A 22397-nucleotide genomic window follows, 5' to 3' on the forward strand; every position below is an offset into this window, starting at 1 on the left:
AGAGAGAGAGAGAGAGAGCAATAAATGCTGATCTGATGTAATGAAATCTATATTGTCTACTTCAAAAAGTTTTCGTAAAATTCATTTGTATTATCTGTCTATCGCTGCTTTGACATTTGCATGTGTGCAAGAGGTACTTGAATCTGTGGCATGTCATATGCCCATGATCTGTTTTATGGAAGTCTTGAGACCGTGACCTCTTCTTAGTTGTGTAATCTGTCCTTGATGCCCATAGAGATAGTTCATTATTTTGTTTATCATGCACTTTTTCTGTAATGTTTCACTTACTTTTCTCCTGTGCATTTTACATTGAATTACATGCCTTTGCAGCTTGTATTAGTCCTGCTGATATTAACGCAGAGGAAAGTCTGAACACTCTTAAATATGCAAATCGTGCTCGGAACATTCAAAATAAGCCAATTGTAAGACTTGAATTCCAGCTTTTTCATGGGATTTTCTGTTTGTTTATAGACCAAGAGTCCAAGACCCATTTAAATGCTGTGAGCATAGATTGCCTTCTTCTTTTGGGTCTTTAAATGTTGAGTCATGTGGATTTTTTAATTATGCAGGTAAATAGGGACCCGATATCAAATGAAATGCAAAGGATGCACCAGCAACTGGAATATTTGCAGGCAGAGCTACTTTCTGCTCGTGCAGGTGCTTCATTAGATGAAGTGCAAGTATGATGTGTACTTATAACACTTTTTTTTGCAGCTTATCATGTTTTTATGAAAATTTCTTGATGTAATTACTATATTGTTGGATTGTGGATGGTTTTGATTAGGCTCTCAAAGCAAAGATTTCTTGGCTTGAGGCAATCAATGTGGAACTTTGTCAGAAACTAAATGAATATCGGAGCAGATACCTGTCCGTAAATCAGGGTGCAAGAAATATGCAGGTTCACATTTCTTTGGATTCATGATGTGTTTCCTTATCACTTGAGGCTCTGAGTATCAAAGAAAATTCAATAGATAAGAATTTTGACACCTTAAAATGTAAATTACAGCAGAATATGCATGCAAAGCACCCTCTGTGATTTTATCATGCTTTTGATTAAATAATCTCTTTTCTTTTCCTCTTTTTAGTGTCACATGGCATTGTATCTGCATAATTTTTATCTTTCTGTCCAGAAAACTGGTGGCTGTTTTGAAATGGGAGAATGTTTGAAGAGTGGTTTGCAAGGAATGGAGTCATATCACTATATGGCAGAGCCTCTTGCTATTGGGTCTCATCATGCATTTCACGATACACCCTTGAAGACATTTCAATCATCCAACAAAACTTATTCTAACAATTTGATGCCAATGGAAATACGAAGGACAGTCCTTACTTCTGGTAATTTCATCTACTCACCCTTGTGTTAAATTCTATTTTACATCAAAATGCCAGCTGAAGTTCCTAATTAATGTAGTTTTTTTTGTAGGCTAATATAGTTTTTTTTTTTGCCTTGTGATAGTACCTTCAGCAGGTGATAATTCGAAAGAGGTAGATGAAGAAGCAGAAAAAGAATGGGAGCATACTCTTCTGCAGGATACCATGGACAAAGAGTTGAATGAACTGAACAAACGTTTGGAACAGAAACAAGTAAATTACACATTTATAGTAATCAACATGTATCATATTCTGGTAATAAAATCTTGGGAGTCGTGAGACAGAGACCTGTACTATTATGTTGCATAAAATATCGCAGGTTGGGTGTTGCATATTCTTCTCCATGATTTTTCTAATCATTGACTATTTCATCTCATGTAAATGCAAAGTTGTAAGTTTCCAACTTAAACCCAGTAAAGATTGTTCATTTTCTATTCACGCGGGTACTGATAAAATGTCCAATAACCTATAAATTTATCCATTGAGACTATGATGAACAACTCTCTTCTCCAACTCAGGATGCACATACTTCATACATTAATGCATATTAGCTCTCCATCCCCACCATCCCCAGACTTGGAAAAAGTAGTCCTAATGTATAGGCATGACCACTTCAAGGAAATCTTTAAATTACCTTTAGTTCTTTTCTCCAATGCTTTTGATGGAAGATTTTTGTTCTTTTCCTTTTCTTTTAGCTGATTCCACACATTTTCTAGGATCTCTGGTACCTTATCCTAATTTATATAATGGTTTTTGTGTACTCATGAACCAACTCTGAAAGCCTTTTTGCAGTAATACAGATGTCTCCCCATTATTACTATTTCAATTTTGCTGTTAACACTGGCTTATCTAAATATCTAATTCTTTAGATAAGGCTAGTTTTTACATGATGCCGGCTTCTCTAGACTTCTGCTTCTGTTCTCAGATTTTTCTGGTACTTTCCTGATCTATCCATTCTATCCTCCTATAAATCATTACGGGCCTCATCATCTAGCAGTATATATCAAAGAAGCTTCACATATTCCATCGTTCTTTTCCATGCTATAGGAGCTTGCATTAGTAATTGATTGTAACAAGAATATTTCTTGGCACAAATTTACTTCTATACTAGAAAATGCCATATTTTCATTGACCATTGTACTAGTTATCTGTTTCCTAGTCAGGTGTATTTTACCCATAACTTTGCTTTTTGATATGCTGATGTCAAAGATTGTGATATTTATTAGAATTTTTAATTTGAGAAAAAACACTTTGATATGTGCAGTATCTTGATAATCTAAATCTTTGATGCATAGCAGTAGAATATCTCTGAAACTAAATGTTTGAATTATTCCATTTAGATATTTTGGCATTTCTGATGCATAGAAATAGAATATCACTGGAACTAAATGTTTGAACTGTTCCCTTTGGATATTTTTGGCATCAGATATTCTATTTATTTAAATTTGATTTTACTTATGCAGTCAGAGATGAAAATGATTGGTGAGTTTGACACTGAGTCTCTTAAGCAGCACTTTGGAAAGAAACTAGTGGTGCTCGAGGATGAGAAAAGGGCCATAGAGGTAGATGGTAGACCTTCAGCTACACAAGATTCCTTGTCAGTTTGTTCAGATCTAATTACTTGTGTATTCTTTGTTTGCAACAGCAAGAGAGGGACCGACTGTTGGCTGAAGTTGAAAATCTTTCTGCTAATCCAGATGGTCCAGCTCAAAAATCGCAGGATATTCATTTGCAAAAGCTAAAATCTCTTGAGGCACAGGTTCTAGTCTTCTCAGTTTATCTGTATTGCTCAGTACAAAGTATATGACTTGATTCCTATTATCAACTAGAGTGGATTACACTCCTTGTGCAGATTTCAGATCTTAAGAAGAAACAAGAAAGCCAGGTTCATCTTTTAAAGCAGAAGCAAAGAAGTGATGAAGCAGCAAGACGGCTACAAGAGGAAATACAATCTATAAAGGCTCAGAAGGTTTTGTGCATTCTTTTTGGCCTTTAATACTCAATCACATTTGTTCTGATGCATCTATCCTTTCAAGCTTTTATCTATTACATCATGGAAGACTTTCTACAATGTTAATCTATTCTTTCAATAAATAGGTCCAACTGCAAAACAAAATAAAGCAAGAGGCTGAACAATTTCGCATATGGAAGGCCTCTCGTGAAAAGGAACTGTTGCAGGTAAATTTCTGGTGGTCTTTTCATGGTATCGTTGGTTTATCATGCTTGAACTTTTCTTGGTAAGCTATTTCTCTGGCACTTCCTTTTTAATATGTGCATGATAAACGATAAAGGATCATGTTGAAGTCAATGTTAGCAAAAATTTCCCATCAAATTCAACTCCCTTGGATCAGCATACTGTTAGAATATGTGTATCTTATATATATATATATATATATATATATATATATATATATATATATATATATATATATATATATATATGTTTTTATTCTTTGTAATAGGTAATACCATCTAGGGGTATTGTGGTAATTTTGTACATGTAATGGGCTCTGCCCATTAGGGGCAGAATTGTAATTTTGTACATATAATAGGTTCTGCTCTTTAGGGGCAGAATTGACCTCTTTTTTATTTTATTTTTATTCTGTCCTTTACACTTTTGAAAAAGGTAGTTGTCTTTTAGTCAATATAGCTGTTGGAAATCTCCAACAACTATATTCAGTTTTGTCTTTTAGTGAATATAGTTGTTGGGAATCTCCAACAGCTATATTTCTAGCTGTTGGGGCCTTTCCCAACAGCTATATGGATCCTCTTGGCCATCTTGTTTGTATATAAATAGGGACCTCTTGTCCTATTAGATGTTATGCATTTTCTTAATGCATATTTGATAAATAAATATTATTTTTTAAATATTGTGTTCTTGTGTTGGCTTTGTGAGTGACCCTTTGTGGGTTGTTCTTGTGCTTTTGCCTATAGTAGGCATTCTATATTTGAATCCTTGAGGATTCATTACATGGTATCAGATCCATCAAAATAGTGATTATTGTGAAGCTTTTGTTCGTGTGGACGTGAGATTGTGGATCATGTGATTGTGGGCTCGTGTTGTCCAAAAGAACTCTGCTTCTACTCTCTCTCTCTCTCTCTCTCTCTCTCTCTCTCTCTATATATATATATATATATATATATATATATTCTTTCTTTCTTTTGTATGGATGAGGAACCAAAAACCATCGCCACTATTCCTGTGAGACTCAATAACACCAACTATATGATGTGGGCGTCCATAGTGAAACATCAAATTTGGAAAAAGGGTCTATTTGGCGTGGTGCTTGGTACTGAGAAAGAGTCAAAGATAGTGCTTACAAAAAACTACAATGGCAAGGAAGTGGTGCTTCAAGAAGATGATATGACTAGAGTCATTGCCGATTACAAGAAGAGAAAGAAAGAGTGAAAGATGGGTCATTCCAAAATTATGGGTGTGACTCATTAATAGTGCTAACATAAATAAGTGCTCTAGTTTGAAAAAAAAAATGATTTTTCTAGTGATGCTTGGAAATATCTCCAAGATATATATTCTTTAAAAGATATAGCCCATGTATGTAATATCCAAAATAAAGTGATAACCATGACCCAATGAGACATGAACATAAGAGAATATTACAATGCAATTTCTCTCATTTGGGACAAGTTAGCCCTTTTAGAGCCTAAGTGACATTGTCCCCTAGACAAGGAGATCCGTGTAAAACAAATTAAAATGAAGCATTTTTACCAATTTATTAATAAGCTTAGACTCGAGCTTGAGGGGACCAAGTCGGCCCTCCTTCATGTCAGAATTTGTATTTTCAGCCACGTCAACCTTCAGCAGAGAAAGACAAGAGGTTGCTGCACAGAATCAGTCATTATCGTGACCTAGAAAAGTTGTGTTTATATACAATGTTTTATAAAAATACTATGGACGATAATGTCCCTGATTATAAATACAAAATACAAATATGTGCACATGTGCAAATTAGAAATATAAAACATAAAGTATGGATCTGGACCAGATGTAAATCCAGAACCATATCATGTCCTCTTTAACAGCCTCTCTCAAGTTGTGCATGATCTTGAATCATGGACAACTTGCCTTTTAAGAACCAAAAATTATATTTGGTCAGCCCCTTTGTAAACATATCAGCCATTTGATCTTCAGTGCGAATATAGTATGGCTCAATTTCTTTCTCTTCAACCTTTTGCCTAACAAAATGTTGATCTATCTCGATATGTTTAGTGTAACTATGATGAATGGGATTAAAAGAAATATTTATCGCACTTTGATTGTCACACAGTAATAATGATCTTGAGATAGATTCTCCCTATTCTGTTAGCAAGTGTCTAACCCACGTAGCTTCTGCTGTGGCCGCTGCCATGGAACGATATTCAACCTCAATACTAGATCTGGCAACAACCTTCTGTTTTCTACTACTCCAAGACACAATGTTGCTGCCAAGAAAAATACAATAGCCTGAAACTGACCTTCTCCCGCATTGGTATATATACAAATTTTATGAGCCCCATTATCTATAAGATTCCTCTTGTAAACAAGTCCATCTCCTACTGTACCCTTTAAGTATCTCAATATCCGTTTAACTGCATCCATGTGCCCAGATCGAGGTTCATGCATAAATTGAGACACTTGATTTACAAAATAGACAATGTCAGGTCTAGTGAAGGTAAGATACTGGAGCATCCCGACTATACTTCGGTATCTGGTGGGATTATCATATAAGTCTTCATCATGGGAACTCAACTTCTGTTGTAAAATGCTTAGAGTAGCTAAAGGCTTGCAATCTTTCATTCCTGCTCTACTTAACAAGTCAAGGGTATATTTATGTTGTGTTAAGGTCAACACATTGCCTTTCATGTCAACTTCTATTCCAAGAAAGTACCTCAATTCTCCAAGATCCTTCATTTTAAAATTCTGACTTAAGAATTCCTTGACTTCCTGGATATGACTGCAAGAGTTGCCCGTGATAAGTATGTCATCTACATAAATCAATAAGAATGTGATTGTATGCTTGTCTTTGAAGATAAAGAGTGAGTGATCAAGAGTGTATCTGCGAAAACCAAGATTTTGAACTTTGAGAGAAAAACTATCAAACCAGGACCGTGATGCTTGTTTTAAACCATAAAGAGCTCTCTTCAATTTGCAGACATACGCCTTAGGATCTCCTTCCGCATATCTAGGTGGTTGTTCCATATAAACTTCTTCTTTAAGGTCCCCATGAAGGAAAGCATTCTTCACATCCATCTGGCTCAATGTCCATTTATGATGGACGGCTAGAGATAATATGATATGAATTGTCCTCATCTTGACCACATGACTAAAAGTCTCATCATAATCCTGATCATATTCTTGAGTGAAACCACGTGCAACAAGTCTTGCTTTGTGTCGTTCAATGCTCTCATCAGGTTTATACTTGATCTTATAAACCCACTTAGACCCTACAATGTTTCTATCATTGGGTCTGGGAACAACTTCCCATGTTTGACATTCATGTAACACTTTCATTTCTTCATTCATTGCCTCTATCCACTTGTGTGACTTGACTGCCTGATAGAAGGTAGTAGGTTCATCTTGCTTTTCAACCTGTGACAGAAATAACTGAAAATCCAGAGTGAAATTATCATAACTAACCCATCTCTGAATTGGGTGTCGAATTCTTTCTGATCTCCTGATGAAGGAATGATTTTTAGGTTCATCAATAATCACATCAGTAATGGTGGGAATATTTTTTGCTACTCTTCTCGTATAGACTGGTCCTGAAAACTTCTCAATCTCCTTGGGCGGCAAATTGTCAATCTCGATTTGAGTTGTGCAAGAGGTTTCATCTGGTTCAATAATAGGCATGGGAGCAACACTGCAATCCAATGAACACTCTCCATTGATGTTAGCAAACAACTCAACATTCAACCATGGAGAATAAACTTCGACACTATGACGCGTATTTTGTAAAGAATGCCCATCTTCAAAATTTTGCTCATCAAAAACCACATTTCTGGAGATCTTAACATGCTTGGACAGAGGCTCGTAGCAACGATATCCCTTATAATCATCTGCATATCCCACAAATCTATACTTAGAAGCTTTATCCTGAAACTTATTTCTTAATGATTTGTCAATATGCACATAACAAACACAACCAAAAACTCGTAGATTATCATAACCTGGGTGTTGTCCAAAAAGAGTATAATAAGGTGATTTATTGGCTAAAATGACCATCGGCAATCGATTTATAATATAAACCGCAAAGTGAAAAGCTTCTGTCTATAACTCAATAGGAATATGACTGTCATGCAACATGCTCATCGCACTCTCAACAATGTGGCAATGTTTCCGTTCAGCCATACCATTATATTGTGGTGTGTGCGAGCAGGAAACTCTGCGACTTATACCATTGTTTCAAAGAAAAGCAATAAAGTCATTTGAAGTGTACTCACCTCCCCCATCACACTGAAAATTCATAATATTTGACGAAAATTGAGTTTTGACAAAGGCATGAAATGTTCTGAATAATTAAGGAACTTCAAATTTATGTTTCATAAAGTATATCCAGGTATAACGAGAATAACTATCTATGAAAACAACATAGTATCGACTTCCCGAAAGAGAACAAGTAGGTGCAGGACCCCATACATCAGAGTAGACAATCTCAAAAGGTCTTGAAGCTCTTTTATTAATTGAATTGAAAGGAAGAACATGACTCTTGCATAATTGACAACTTGTACATTTCTCATTACCAAAAGTAGGACTCAAACTAGATGAGGAAATAAGATGATCTCTTACAAGATTTTCAACAAAAAAGGAACTACAGTGACCAAGTTGACCATGCCAAATATTTGTATTATTATATTTAGACAGACTAAGAAGACATTTAGAAGAGGATTCATCGGACTCCAACGAAGGCTTCAACACAACAGGAACAGAAACACGAACAAAAGGATCTTCCTTGAAGATATACATATTTCCTCGTCGCTACCCTTTAACAGACGTTTCCCTCGTTTGAAGGTCCTTGACATACATAGAAGAGGGAGTAAATTCGATAGAATGTGTATCATCAACAAGTTTGGAAACAGAAATAATGTTCTTTTTTATATTAGGAGCAAGTAGAACATTGGACAATTTTATAGATGAATTTAAGAAGGGTATTATGGCATTCCCAGTGTGAGAAATGGAATGATGATTTCCATCTCCAGTGACAATACTGACGTTATCAAAATAAGGAGATAAGTTCGAGAGTTTACTTACATCTCCCGTGACATGGGTGGCGACTCCAGAGTCTATATACCATATTCCCTGGTCATTTTATGCTATTGTCATCTTTGAAAGAGCTACCAATAAAAGTTGTTGCACATCTCCACTAGATTTACTCCCATCAATCTGCCTTTTTGACTGAATAATAGAATTCTTGCCTTTGTTCTGAGGGTTGAACCAACAGTCAACTTTAATGTGCCCCCTTTTATTACAAAGGAAGCATGTGGGAATATTTCTTGGATTTCCTGCATGAGAATTAGGAGGCATGTTTGGGGTAGGAAGCAATCCGCGTTCCCCTTGTCCACCATATCGTCCTCGAGCTCTACCTCTGCGATGCTTATTTCCTTCACCATGACCTTGTCCATAAACCAACCCAGTAGCCAAAACATTTTATGAGTCAAGTTGCCCACCATCATCATCAGAAAGGTTCTTCAAATTGTTCTCATAATGTAAAAGTTTAGCCCATAAATCTTCAAAACTGAGTAAAACAGGCAAGCATGTGAGGGACGTGACAAGAACATGATAGTTTGCTCCCAGTCCACTTAAAACTTGTTGCACCTTATCTCTCTGAGATCGCATATCCAACAAGAGCCAATTGATCTGTGATGCCTTTTACCTTGTTCAAATATTCCATAACAGACATAGTTCCCTTCTTTAATGACTGAAATTCTCGCTTGAGATATAAAACTTTTGCTTCCGATATTTGAGAATAAGTTTGAGCCAACATATTCCATAGTTCAGCGGTTGAACAATCATCTGGAATTGCAATCAGTATTTCACGTGATAAAGTAGAAGTGATGTACGCGACTAGTGCTTGGTCTCTTTTCATCCAAGCCGTGAAGACAAGATTTTGAATAATCCGAGATGAGATAACCCCTTTATCATCATGTATTTTCTGCGTGATAAATTGAAGCGGGGCTGGAGTTGATCCATCTAGATGCCCAGAAAGATCTTGGCTTCGTATGAAGGGAATTATTTGTCTTTTTTAAGTCAAGAAATTTGAATGGTTGAGTTTTTCAGATACAAGTTGACTCAGAAAGCTAGAGGAAAGACCAGAATGAGTAGACGACGAATCCATATTTTCAATTATGGATTGCAAAGTTTTCGATGCGTTTTGATTATGGATCCTGTGCTGTGTATCCTTCTTTTTTTTTAATATTAGTTTTGGTTATGTACCAGAACCACAACACAGGTCCTTATGACGCCCAGTATTTCAGAACAATGGATTATGTGGTTCCAAAAGAAATGACGTCCTTTGTAAAAAAAAATTAATCGACCCAACAACAATGAGATGCAGAAAACAAAACTTCTGTTGTGAAAAAAAAAACAAAATGCAATACAACAGTCTGGATAAGGAAAAATAAGGAAGAGATTAAGGGAGAATAATGAAAATGATGTTAGAAGAAAATGATGTTTAACCGAAATGATTTTAGAAGAAAGAATATTTGACCGAATGAGGCAATAGAAGAGAGAAGATATCAGTTTTGATGTGATCTGGTTTTGTGAGAACGAGAAAATTGATTAGAGTAAGAAGAACGATTACAGGAGAGAACATATCAGTTTTAACGTGATCTGTTTTAAAAAAAATTAAGAAATCACAGATCTTCAAGTATAGATCTGAAAAGAAAACAGTATCGTATCTGATATGATCAGATTTGTCTTAGACTGAATGGAGAAAATGATAGAATATAGAGAAAGCCTAAATCTGAAATTCAGATATGACGTAAAACTGAAGAGAAAAGAAGAAAATGAAAGAGATGGACAAAAGAAGGGAGAGAAGAAATATGAAGCCAACCTTAGTGAGCGTGGATCGGTTCAACCAGCTCTGATACCATGTCAAAATTTGTATTTCCAGCCATGTCAACCTTCAACAAAGAAAGAGAAGAGAAAGACAAGAGGTTGTTGCACAAGATAGATCATTATCGTGACCTAGAAAAGTTGTGTTTATATACAGTGTTTTATAAAAATACTATGGACGATAATGTCCCTGATTATAAATACAAAATATAAATATGTGCACATGTGCAAATTAGAAATATAAAACATAAACTATGGATCTGGACCAGATGTAAATTCAGAACCATATCACGTCTTCTTTAACACTTCATAGAGGAGGTGTACCTTCCATAATTGAAACTCTTAAAAAAACAACTATAAAAGAGAATGGATTGAAGGAACCCTCATCCACCAAAGATGAAGAATCAGTGCTTGCTATGTCAAGACCCAAAAATCACACAAGATTCTACAATCCTCCTCACTTTGGGAGGAATGCAAATGACTGATTCCAAAAAGAAAATCATGTCATTGGCAATGAACCAGACCAGATCAAGCCTTTTTGCCCAAAGAGGAAGTGAAAAGATAAAAGAGAAGAAAAGAGAGTGGCTTTTATGGAGCCATCATTCGAGAAAGGTGGTGTAGATGAAAGCTCCAAAAGTATTGAAACAATGACACTTGCTCAACTTGTAGAGGCACTACAACCACTACTCAAAAATCAAACATTTTTCCTTTCCGGTGCGGCCGTTTCTACATGCGTAGACCCTGTAAGACTTCTTGGATTCTTGATTCTACTGCTTCCTTCCATATGAATCTTAATGAATTCGTACTATCCAAATGTCATATTAACCCAAATGATTCTTATGTTTCAATCACTGATGGGACCTCTTTAAAAATCAAAAGTTTTGGTTTTTTAAAAAACTCTTCTAAAAATAATCAAATTTTTTATGTACCAAACATTAGAGTAGTACCAAAATTGAATTTAAATCTTCTATTCATTTCACAAATTGTCGACCATGGATGTAGGATGCCTTTTTCATCTAGTGGTTGCTTGGTGCAGGATCTTTGGTCCGAGAATCCGATTTGGCGAGGCCATAGAAGAGGAGATTCTCTACTACATGGACAATTTAAAATTATCTAATCAAGTTTTTTGTAATTTTGTTGAAAAGAAAGGTATAGAAAATTGACATATGAGATTAGGACATCCAAGCATGTCAAAGTTGTATTTGTTTCCTTTTCTTGAAAATTGTAATAGAAAAGACTTGGTTTGTGAATATTGTATTCTTGAAAAAATGAAATCTTTACCTTTTGGACCATCATTTTGTCTCTAAAGAACCATTTGAGTTAATACGTAAAGATGTATGGGGATCGACACCAATTATGTCTAAATGAGGAGTATCATATTATGTCATATTTATGGATTATTATAGTAGACACACATGGATTTACTTTCTTAGACTCAAATCTAAAGTATTTGATTGTTTTAAAATTTTTCATAGTTATGCCAAGAATCAATTTAAATCTACTATTAAAATTCTTAGATCGGATTCTGGAGGAGAATTCTTATCAAATAATTACAAATATTATCTTGACCATCATAGAATTATTCACCAAAAATCTTGTTCATATACCCCATAGCAAAATGGTTTAGCTGAAAGAAAACACCTGCACATTATTGAAACAATTGATACTCTTCTCATATCAATAAATGTTTCAATTTTTTTTTGGCTGAAGCCTCCCTTATGACAGTCTATTTAATTAATAGAATGCCTTCAACTATTCTCGAAAATATTTCTCCTATAGAAAATTTGTTTAAAATTCTTTCTGATTATAAAAGATTGTGAATCTTTGGTTGCAATTTTTTGTCCTTACCAGTGTTATTAAAAACGCGCCTCAAGGCACAAAAAGCGCGCCTCGCCTCAAGGCGAGGGGCTTTATGCCTTGAGGCGCAAGGATAAGGCGTAAAAGCCCTGAGGCATGCGCCTCATAGGCCTTGAAGCGCACGCCTCAAGGCGAGGCGTGCCTCAAGATGGGGCTTTATGCCTTGAAATTTTGGTCAAATGAGGGGTCAAATGCCTCATTTGACAAAAAATTAGGGTTTAAAAAAGGGCCCCTGACCCTATATCTGTTTTCACGCAGTCTCTCTCTATCTCTCTCATATTTTTCTCACAAAGTCTCTCTCATCTCTCACACGCAGTCTCTCTCTTTCTCTTATCTCTCACACGCAGTCTCTCTCTCTCTCATCGCTCACACACAGTCTCTCTCTCTCGTCTCTCACACAGTATCTCTCTTGGACACACAAGCTTCTTCATTTAGGTAATGCTCCTTCCCCTCTTCATTTACAAAATTTATTTTCTGTTATTTTTCTGTCATTTAAATATGAAAGAAATTTGTATATATTTTTCTTTTCTGTTATTTTTCTGTGTGAAATAACAGTCTACAGTTCGATTGAGTTCTACTCTCCTTTAGCGTTAAATTTTGGGCTGGTATACAACATGAAATAGATAGAATTTATGTTGTACAACATGCATTGTATATACATTTATATGTATGTGTATGTGTGTCTATGTGTGTGCATGCGTGCATGTTTGTATTGGCAGCTACTGATTATGTTAAAAACTCGGTATAACATAATGATTATTTGTGAATGTATGAGTTGCTAGTTTGACCTTGCTGTTGGTCATAATGTTTATTCTTAAAACTGGTAAAGAACAACATTAGTGGTTGATTTTTACTATATGTTGTTTCTAAATTATTTTTATTGTTTTCTTATCTTGCTAAGTATGCTTGACACCTTATTTTCTTATAATTTTAATTGTGGCTTTAATGTTACTCATCTTCAAGCCATTGTATTGATGCCTCTTTACTCAAAGACTACTGCTTGTATTTTGCATGTCACATAGTAGAAAACAGAATTAGATTGAATTTCAAATCTGTGTATTGCAGGTCACATAGTAGAAAATAGAATTGTTGCATTAATGTTACTTTTACATGTTAATCTCATATTTTTCAGTATTTATTTGAGATTTTTTATTTCTTGTTGGTTGTTGCTTCATCAATAAAGCATTTTTTATTTATTTGTAATTTTAGATATTTTTATAGTTTTTTTTTAAGTTTTCAAAAAAAAAATTTGAGGCTTGCGCTTTACGCCTCGCCTCAGATTTTGGTGGAGCGTCTCGCTACGCCGACTCCTTACTAACAAAAATGATAAATTTTCTGCCAAAGTCGTTCTTTATATTTTCCTAGGTTATGCCGAAAACCAACAAGGATATAGGTGTTATGATATTGAAATGGACGAACTTTATGTTTCAAGAAATATGACTTTTCTTGAAAAAGAAAATGGTTTTAATAAAATTGAGTCTAAGAAACCTTGTGGCTTGTGAGTACTCGTTATTGTTTGATTTAGTTAAAGAACATGATAGTGTTAATGATATTGTTGATGATAATATGAATGATAACAATGATATTCATGATATGCATGAGAGTGACAATGATGACAAAGATGATGCACATGAAAATAACAATAATATTCCAAATAATATAGTTGAACCTCATAATGAAATACAAAGTCTATACTCATCGTCTGAGGACCATTCTCCATGTGCATTAGAAAGGTATTTCCAAAGTCAAGACATTGACCAATCTAGTGTTAGATCTATGAGGATATATAAAGCACCTAGTAGGTTCGTATCCTATGAATCATTTGAACCTAACTATAGAGCATGTCTTATGGCCATTTATTCCTACATACAACCATCGTCCTATAATGAAGCTAAAAATCATCAAGAGTGGGTTAAAGTTATGAATAGTGAATTAAAAGCTTTAAAAAAAACAAAAACTTAGGAGATTCAATCCTTACCTAAAAAAAACTAGAGGATGTAGATGGGTTTACAAAATTAAAACTAAGAGTGATGGAACATTAGAAAGATACAAGCTGAATAGAGATCCAAACTATATTAGATCCAAATATAATATTTTCTAGTTTGGATCCCTTATTGAACAGAGATCCAGTCTTTGTTATAGATACTGGATCCAGATTCAATATGACCGATCCGAACCCGGTTCAAATTGGGTTTGGTACCTAACAGACCAAAATCTGATCCAGTATGGATTTGGATCTGATTTGGACCCAAATCATATAATCTGGATCTGCTCCAAATAAAGATCTGGACCTAGACCCATCTTCTTGTAACACGGAACCAAGATAGCTACTGTCTTGGTTTTTCCTCACAATATATATATATATATATATGTTTTTAACCCTTACGCAGTTCGAACTGCACCCAAACCAAGATGGTCTAGGTTCGGACCCACCTGACTTGATCTAGGTTCGAACCCACTTGACCCGATCCAGGTTGCACCAAACCATGGGTTTGGCTAGCTCAGTCTGGTTCAAACCCAGACCAAGTCAGTCCAGCATCCTCACAGACCGAGACTCAGAGAGAGGCCTCTTTGTCTCTCTCTCGTATTTGATCGGACTTAGTCTGTGTTCACCCAGACTGAGTCGGTCTGCCCATCAAAACCGGGAGCATCAGACCAGACTTGGTTTGATCTAAACAGAGTCGGTCTGATCCTAACTCACCCATGTCGAGACAGAGAGCGTTATCTTGACCAGACTCGGTCTGGTTTCATCTAGACCGAGACGGTCTATGAGTAGACTGAGACAAAGGGCTAACCCTCTTTGTTTCATTCCACATATGATCAGACTCGGTTTGGGTGAACCCAGACCATCTCGGTCTGTCCGCATACCGAGACAAAGAGTGGAAGCTCTCTATCTCGGGGGCGAGACAGAGAGCAAAGCTATTTGTCTCAGCCTCTTAAACTCGGTCTGGGTGAAAAAGCAGACCGAGTCGGTCTAACATATGGCTCAGACAAAGAGTATTTGCTATTTGTCTCGCCCTTGTGTTTGACCAGACTCGGTCTGGTTTTATCCAGACCAAGTTGGTCTAAATATGGGTTGAGACAGAGAGTTGTTTCTCTGTCTTGCCCTTCCCCCTCTTTCTAGCCAGACTCGGTTTGGTTTTTATCCAGACCGAGTCAGCCTATTTTCCCTTGAAAAGAACCCTAGGACAGAGAACATTTGTTCTCTGTCTTGCTCACTAGACCAAACTTGGTCTAGTTCAGACCGAGTCGGTTTGGTTGACAACTTTGACGGGTCGAGACGATGGGCGTTCGCTCCCTGTGACCTTATTCCAACCAGACTCGGTCTGGATCATCCAGATCGAGTTGGTCTTGCTGCCAGCTTGAAATATACCGGGACAGAGGGCAGCTCCCTCCGTCCTACTCGAGTGAGTGGCATCGGCAACCCCATGGTTGCCGACAGTTGGGGCAGAGGTGCCACCTCTGTCTCTTCTCTTTTTCTGAAAAACAACGAAGAAAGAGGGCTTACCTATCGTCGGATGCGTTTGGGCCTTCCACGAGCCCTATCTCGAGCTCTCTCCTTCTTCCCTCTCTCTCTTTCTCTTTCTCTTTCTTTCCCACTATTCTCTTTCTCTCTTTTCTGTATGAATAGAGGAGAGGGGTGTTCATGGGTTTATATAACCCATGAGTGAGTGTGGGGGTTGCATCCTCTCATTTAACGAGGGGGGCTCTTCTCCTTCCCCCACGATTTCATTCGTGGGGAAGAGGGAAAGGCTCCCTCATTTAATTTAAGTGGGGGAGCCTCCCTCCACTTCCTACCACAACAACGTGGGGGAAGAGAGAGGGATTCCCGCCCCCCCCCCCCCCCCCTTGACCCAGTTGGGCCTAGGTGAGGTGGGTTCGAGCCCACCTGACCAACTTGGTCAGGTGTTACATATGCATTTTCCTAATAAATATTTGATAAATAAATATTTATTTTTTAAAGTTTGTGTTCTTGTGTTGTCTTTGTGAGTGCCCCTTTGCGGGTTGTTCTTGTTCTCTTGCCTATAGTAGGCATTCTATATTTGAATCCTTGAGGATTCATTACACATACTATCCATGAGAAGTGTCACATGTCATAGATTATTTGTGGCTTTTATATATACTTCACACCTTTGATGTTTGGGATGTTGGTCGCAGTGTCTTGGTTGTTTGCCTCTGTAAGAGTATGAGCTCCTTCAAAGATGTTTACTAAATCACTAACAATGGACACTCAAAGAGTTCCACTAAAAATACCGAAATGAATACTCAAAAGAACCAAAAAAAGGGTTCACAATTCAAACTTCGCACACAAATAGCCACTAAATGAGTTTAAGAACAAGAGAAAAATAATGAATTTATTTATTGTAATCCACACTAAAATTCATACATTGAGTGGGGACAATGCCCCATATTTATACACAAAAGAAAAGGGGTATATAGAGAATCATTGGTCTCCCAACGACTCTATTTAGAGTTGTTGGGAGTCCAACGACTCTCTTTATATCGACTAGTTCAATACAAACCAAAAGCAAACTAAAAAAGCTAAAAAATAAGAAAACCTAGTTACTAAGTTTATAGATTTATATTTTTAACACTCTCCCTCAAACTTACGGTTGGATAACCAAAAGTTTGTCCAAGAGAAAGTGAAATGTAGGAGTTGCGAGAGGTTTGGTGAAGAAATCTGTCAATTGATATTCTGAAGTAACATAGGGAAGATCAATAGTGTCGTGTAGGAATTCCTCTTGTACATAATGACAATCCATTTCAATGTGTTTGGTTCGTTCGTGGAAGGTCCGGTTGCTGGCATTGTAAATAGAAATTTTATTGTCACAACATAGTTGTGATGCTCCTTTACTCTGAACACCCATGTCATCCAGCAATCTCCTTAGCCCAACTACTTTCATAGTGGTTGTAGCCATAGCTCTGTATTCTGCCTCAGTTGATTAGAGACAAACTTTTTGTTGCTTCTTGCATATTCAAGAAATCAATTATTCACTTAAAAATACACAAAAACCAATAGTTAAGTGTTGATTATTTGGATCTCCTCCCCAGTCAACATCAGTATAAACAATTAAATCTAAGGAGGAAGAAGCAAAGAAGAAAAGTCCTCAAAAAATAAAAGTTTTAATATATTTAATAATATGCAAAATAGCTCTCATATGAACAGTGGTAGAAGCATGTTGAAATTGACTTGCTGTATGAACTGCATGTGCAATATCAAGTCTCGTAATTAAGAGATATGACAGTGCCCAACAAGTTGTCTGTAAGGTGTTAGATTTTCAAGTGGTTCTCCATTATCAATCTTCATTTTGACATTGACAACTTCGGGAGTATCGACCTTGTTCTTATCTAAGATACCAAACCTGCCATCAATATCTAAAGCAAACTTAGATTGAGTCAATAGATAACCTCTAGAAGAATAAGCAACTTCTGTACCAAGATTTAAAAAAATAAAAAATAAAGCATTCATTTTAAAAAGTGGTGTCAGTCAGATAAGATTGAAAAGCAAATTCAAGCATAACTTGACTATTCTTGTCATACCAAGCCTTTGATGCTTGTTTAAAACCATACAGGGCCTTATCTAAATAAAGAGTTTTTTCTTTAGTAATAACTATGTCAGGTGGCGGTTCCATGTAAACTTCTTAGCTAAGCTTCCATTGAGAAACATATTTTTAACATCCATTTGATATATAAGCCATTTCTTTACAGAGACAAGATCTACTAAGGTCCTAACTGTGGTCATTCTATCAACTAGAGCAAAGGTTTCCTCGTAGTCTATTCCATACTCTTGGAAATATCTCTTGACAACTAATCTGGATTTATACCTTTCAAGAGTTTTGTCACTCTTGGTTTTAACTTTATATACCCATCAACAACCTATAGGCTTTTTTCCTGGTGGAATGTCTTGAATAGTCCAAGTATTCGCCTTTTCTAAGGCATTCAATTTCACTCTCATAGCTTCTACCCACTCAGGACATTCCTTTGCTTCAATATTGTTGAAAGGTTTTATATAGGAATGTATTAATGCCGTGTAAGCTTGATACTTAAGTGAAAAAGACTCGTAGGACACAAATTTTTCAGGGATTTTTGACACTCTAGATAACCTTGTTTGTATCTCTTCCTGTTTTTCATTACCGGTATATTTTTTGAGAGCACATGGATGTTCTAAATTACCATGCCTAGAATATTGAATACAATCTTGATCTTTATGGGATGATTTTTCACTTATCACATCGTTTTTAACTTCTTGGTCTTCATCAATATTACACTCAACAATCTTTGGAATTAAATCCAACAAAAAAAAATACTCATTTATTTTCTTAGTTTTCTTTGTTTCAAAAAAACTTTCCTTTTTCAAAAAAGATACATTCCTTGATACATATAACCTTTTAGTTTTAAAGTCAAATCATTTGTAACCTTTTTTATTATTTGCATATCCTAGAAAAACACAAGGAATAACAGGAGGAGAGAGTTTGTCATTTTTGTCAGTAAAAATGAAACACTTGCATCTAAAAACCCTTAACCTAGAGTAATCTGAGATTTGTTTGAAAAGTTTTTCAATAGTTGATGTGTTTTTTAAAAAAGAGGATGACCTTTTGTTAATAAGATAAACTGCAGTTAAAGTGAATTCAGCCCAAAAAACTTTAGGTACTTGATTTATAATAAGTCCTTGTTGTTTCTATAATATGCATATGCCTTCTTTCAGCTAAACCATTTTGTTGAGGGGTATAAGGACATAATTGTTTATGTGTGATATCGTATAGGTTTAGGTAATCTTTAAATTATTTTGATAAAAACTCTCCCCCTTAATCAATGCGAAAGATGAAAATATCATTCTTAAATTGATTTTTGACTAGATTATTAAATATTTGGAAGTGTGAGAAAATTTCAAACTTATGTTTAAGAAAATAAATCCAAGTGTATCTCGTAAAATCATCCAAAAAAATTACATAATACATAAAACCATCATTTGATATAACAGGTGCAGGTCCCCACACATCCAAATATATTAACTCAAGTAGTCGAGAAGAAACAAAGGTTCTTTCTTGAAATGGTAATCTCTTCATTTTACCAAGAATACAATTTTCACATGTAAAAAATTCAAAATTACAAAATTTTCCTTCTTTGAAAAAGACTGGATCTTGGATATACTAGGATGGACAAGTCTCTTATGCCATATATCCAAATCCACTTTCTGAACACTATAACAAAAAATATTCTTAGGTATTTCCAAAAAAATCCATGTAGTATAAGCCTCCTTCTCTATGGCCTTTCCTAATATGCTTCTCTGACTGACGATCCTGCACTCGACAACCACGAGAGAAAAAGGGAACATTACATCCATGGTCAAATAATTGAGAAACAGATAAAAGATTTAAGTTAAGTTTAAGAATATATCTAATTTGTGAAATACGAAATAGTTTTTAGTTTTGAGAGATATTTTCAAATTTTCCTATTCCTTTTATCTCAAGAGATGTTACATCGGCGGTGAAAATATTTGACCCACTTGAATTATGACATTCAGATAACATATCACTATTTGGTGTCATATGAAAAGAGACACCTGAGTCAAGAAGCCAAAGAGATTTACCGGGATCGGAGACGCCGAAGGAAGAGACCGTGGCTCCAGTGGATGAAGATGCTCCTTTGAGTAGAGATTGAAGAGCCTCAACTAATTGTGTTAAGGACATATTTTCAATGGATGGTTCACTTGACTCCTGTGGAGGTCCAATAGAGGCAACCTTCTTCTCATAGGGTTTCTTCAATTTAAGACAATATGTTTTTACATGTTTCGATTCACGATAATAGTAGCAAATAACTTTTTTTCTTTCATACTCATTGCCTTGCTTCTAATCATTTGGCCTTCCATAGTGTGGGGGTTTGTATTTACATAGTTTCTCGATCTAGATATGGCTAGAACCAATCATCACACTTTGAGATTCTCTTTTTAAGCCTATTTTTCTTCATACTTAATTCTTCTATCGTATCTTCTATCGAAGAGACTTTCCCTCGATGAAGAAGAGCGGATTTTGTGGATTCAAACTCCGATCTCAATCCATTAATAAATTGAAAAAATGCTCCGTATCTATTTGATTTTGACGAAGTTCTATGTCTTCCGAACAATGCCACTTTGGTTCAAGAAGAGCCAACTCTTCCCATTATTCGGACAAACTATTATAGTATTCTCTAATGCTTTTATCCCCTTGAACCATATTTTGTACCTTATCTTGTAAGTTGCATACATGTGCAATATCTTTAAGAGAGTACATTCTCTTAAGATAATCTCATGCATTGTTCACATGTTTGAATTTAGCAAGATTTGAACACTTCTTGATGTCGACGCTACTAATGATCCAAGACATAATCTTAACATATCCTATTCTCCATTCCTTTCACTTTTTCTCATAAGTGGTTATTACCTTATTTTTCTTAACCTCCGTAAGAGGTACCTCTTTCTCACCTTCTACTTTGGTAAGGATTAATTTAAGTTTCGGATCAGTCTCATCCACTTTTCCCTACAACCCTTTTTCCCATATAAGATGCTTCATAATTGAAGCCCATGTTACATAGTTAGAGTTGTTGAGCTTAATGAGTTTTATGGTGACATTATCATTGTCATCCATTTTTACAAGGGTGAAAAGAAAAAGAAGAAGAAAAGAACAGAGAAGGAGAAGAGAAAAGAATAAGATTAACCATGGAAGTCACAAGCACTTTACCACCACGCAAATGCCACCAATCACGAACACTTTAAATAGAAAATGTAAAAGTGCTCCAACACTTTCAAATTCGGAGTAGCATGCTTCCCAATGTTCCAAACACAATTTCAGCTTGATCACCGAGCTCTGATACCATGTAAGAATATGAGCTCCTTCAAAGATGTTCACTAAATCACCAACAATGGACACTCAAAGTGTTCCACAAAAAACACCAAAATGAACACTCAAAAGAACCACAAAAATGGTTCACACACAAATACCCACTAAATGGGTTTAAGAACAAGAGAAAAATAATGAATTTATTGATTGTAATCTACACTAAAATTCATTCATTGAGTGGGGGCAATGCCCCATATTTATACACAAAAGAAAAGGGGTATATAGAGAGTCGTTGGGCTCCTCCCAACGGCTCTATTTAGAGCCATTGGGAGTCCAACGACTCTCTTTGTATTGACTAGTCAATACTTTGACTAGTTCAATACAAACCAAAAGCAAACTAAAAAAGCTAAAAAATAAGAAAACCTAGTTACTAAGTTTATATATTTACATTTTTAACAGCCTCCACCAAAGAGAGTCTTTTATGATAAAGTGCTGTATAATATCTTAAGTCACCATGGACCAAATAGAAAGTTGTGAACAGCCTATTGATTCAGGCATTAACCTTTGGGACTACTACTAGTGAATGGCTGATGTTGATTATAGGATCACTCTAAAAGGTTTTATCTGTATGTCATCAACTGATCATCAAACTTTGACACAAAATCCTACTTGGAGAGGTTATTGGATCAAATAGAAAATTGTGAACAGCTTATTGATTCAGGCAACTTTCAGCTAAGGCATTAGCCTTTGGGACTATTACTAGAGAATGGTTGATGTTGATTATAGGAACACTAAAAGGTTATATCTGTATGTCATCAACTGATCATCAAACTTGACACGAAATCCTACTTGGAGAGGTTATTGGATCACAAGAAAGCAAGCCACAATCAGGGTTTGCATTTACCCCTCTCTCTCCGGCTCATATATGTGCACAAGTGTGTGTGTGTGTGTGTGTGTGTGTGTGTGCATGTGTTTTTCATTTATATTGATATTATATAAGGAAAGCTTCATTATATATGTAGATTAAATTACAATTATTCCTTCAATAATTCTAATGTGTATGTTCTTGTAAGCCATAAAGCTTTTTTCAAATTATAATCTTTGTATTTGGTTATTTCATGACTTTAGTTACTGACTGATGATACACCCATGATGTAGAAAGATGTGCTTAAGGTATATCTTTTGAAAATTTGGATGCCAACCTCAATTGTTATTGGATGTTTGCCTCTAATTCTTATTCTTGGCTTTATTATTATGGAATTATACGCTGTTAGATGATGGCTTTTACTGACTTCATAATTTTA

General features: G+C 35.7%; 1 protein-coding gene across 1 annotated transcript in view; it reads left to right on the top strand.

Moving 5' to 3' along the window:
- Window positions 1-22397, top strand: part of LOC149838751 (kinesin-like protein KIN-4A) — a 53829-nt gene that overhangs the window by 26487 nt on the left and 4945 nt on the right. The window contains exons 8-16 of the mRNA XM_090007783.1: window positions 331-422; window positions 570-680; window positions 785-898; window positions 1131-1335; window positions 1457-1584; window positions 2835-2933; window positions 3017-3130; window positions 3224-3340; window positions 3469-3549. Coding sequence (XP_089863909.1) covers window positions 331-422; window positions 570-680; window positions 785-898; window positions 1131-1335; window positions 1457-1584; window positions 2835-2933; window positions 3017-3130; window positions 3224-3340; window positions 3469-3549 — 1061 coding nt within the window. The remainder of the gene's footprint in view (window positions 1-330; window positions 423-569; window positions 681-784; window positions 899-1130; window positions 1336-1456; window positions 1585-2834; window positions 2934-3016; window positions 3131-3223; window positions 3341-3468; window positions 3550-22397) is intronic.

The sequence above is a fragment of the Nuphar pumila genome, chromosome 5, assembly GCF_984573655.1.
Source record: "Nuphar pumila chromosome 5, dmNupPumi1.hap1.1, whole genome shotgun sequence".
NCBI classification, from domain to species: domain Eukaryota; kingdom Viridiplantae; phylum Streptophyta; class Magnoliopsida; order Nymphaeales; family Nymphaeaceae; genus Nuphar; species Nuphar pumila.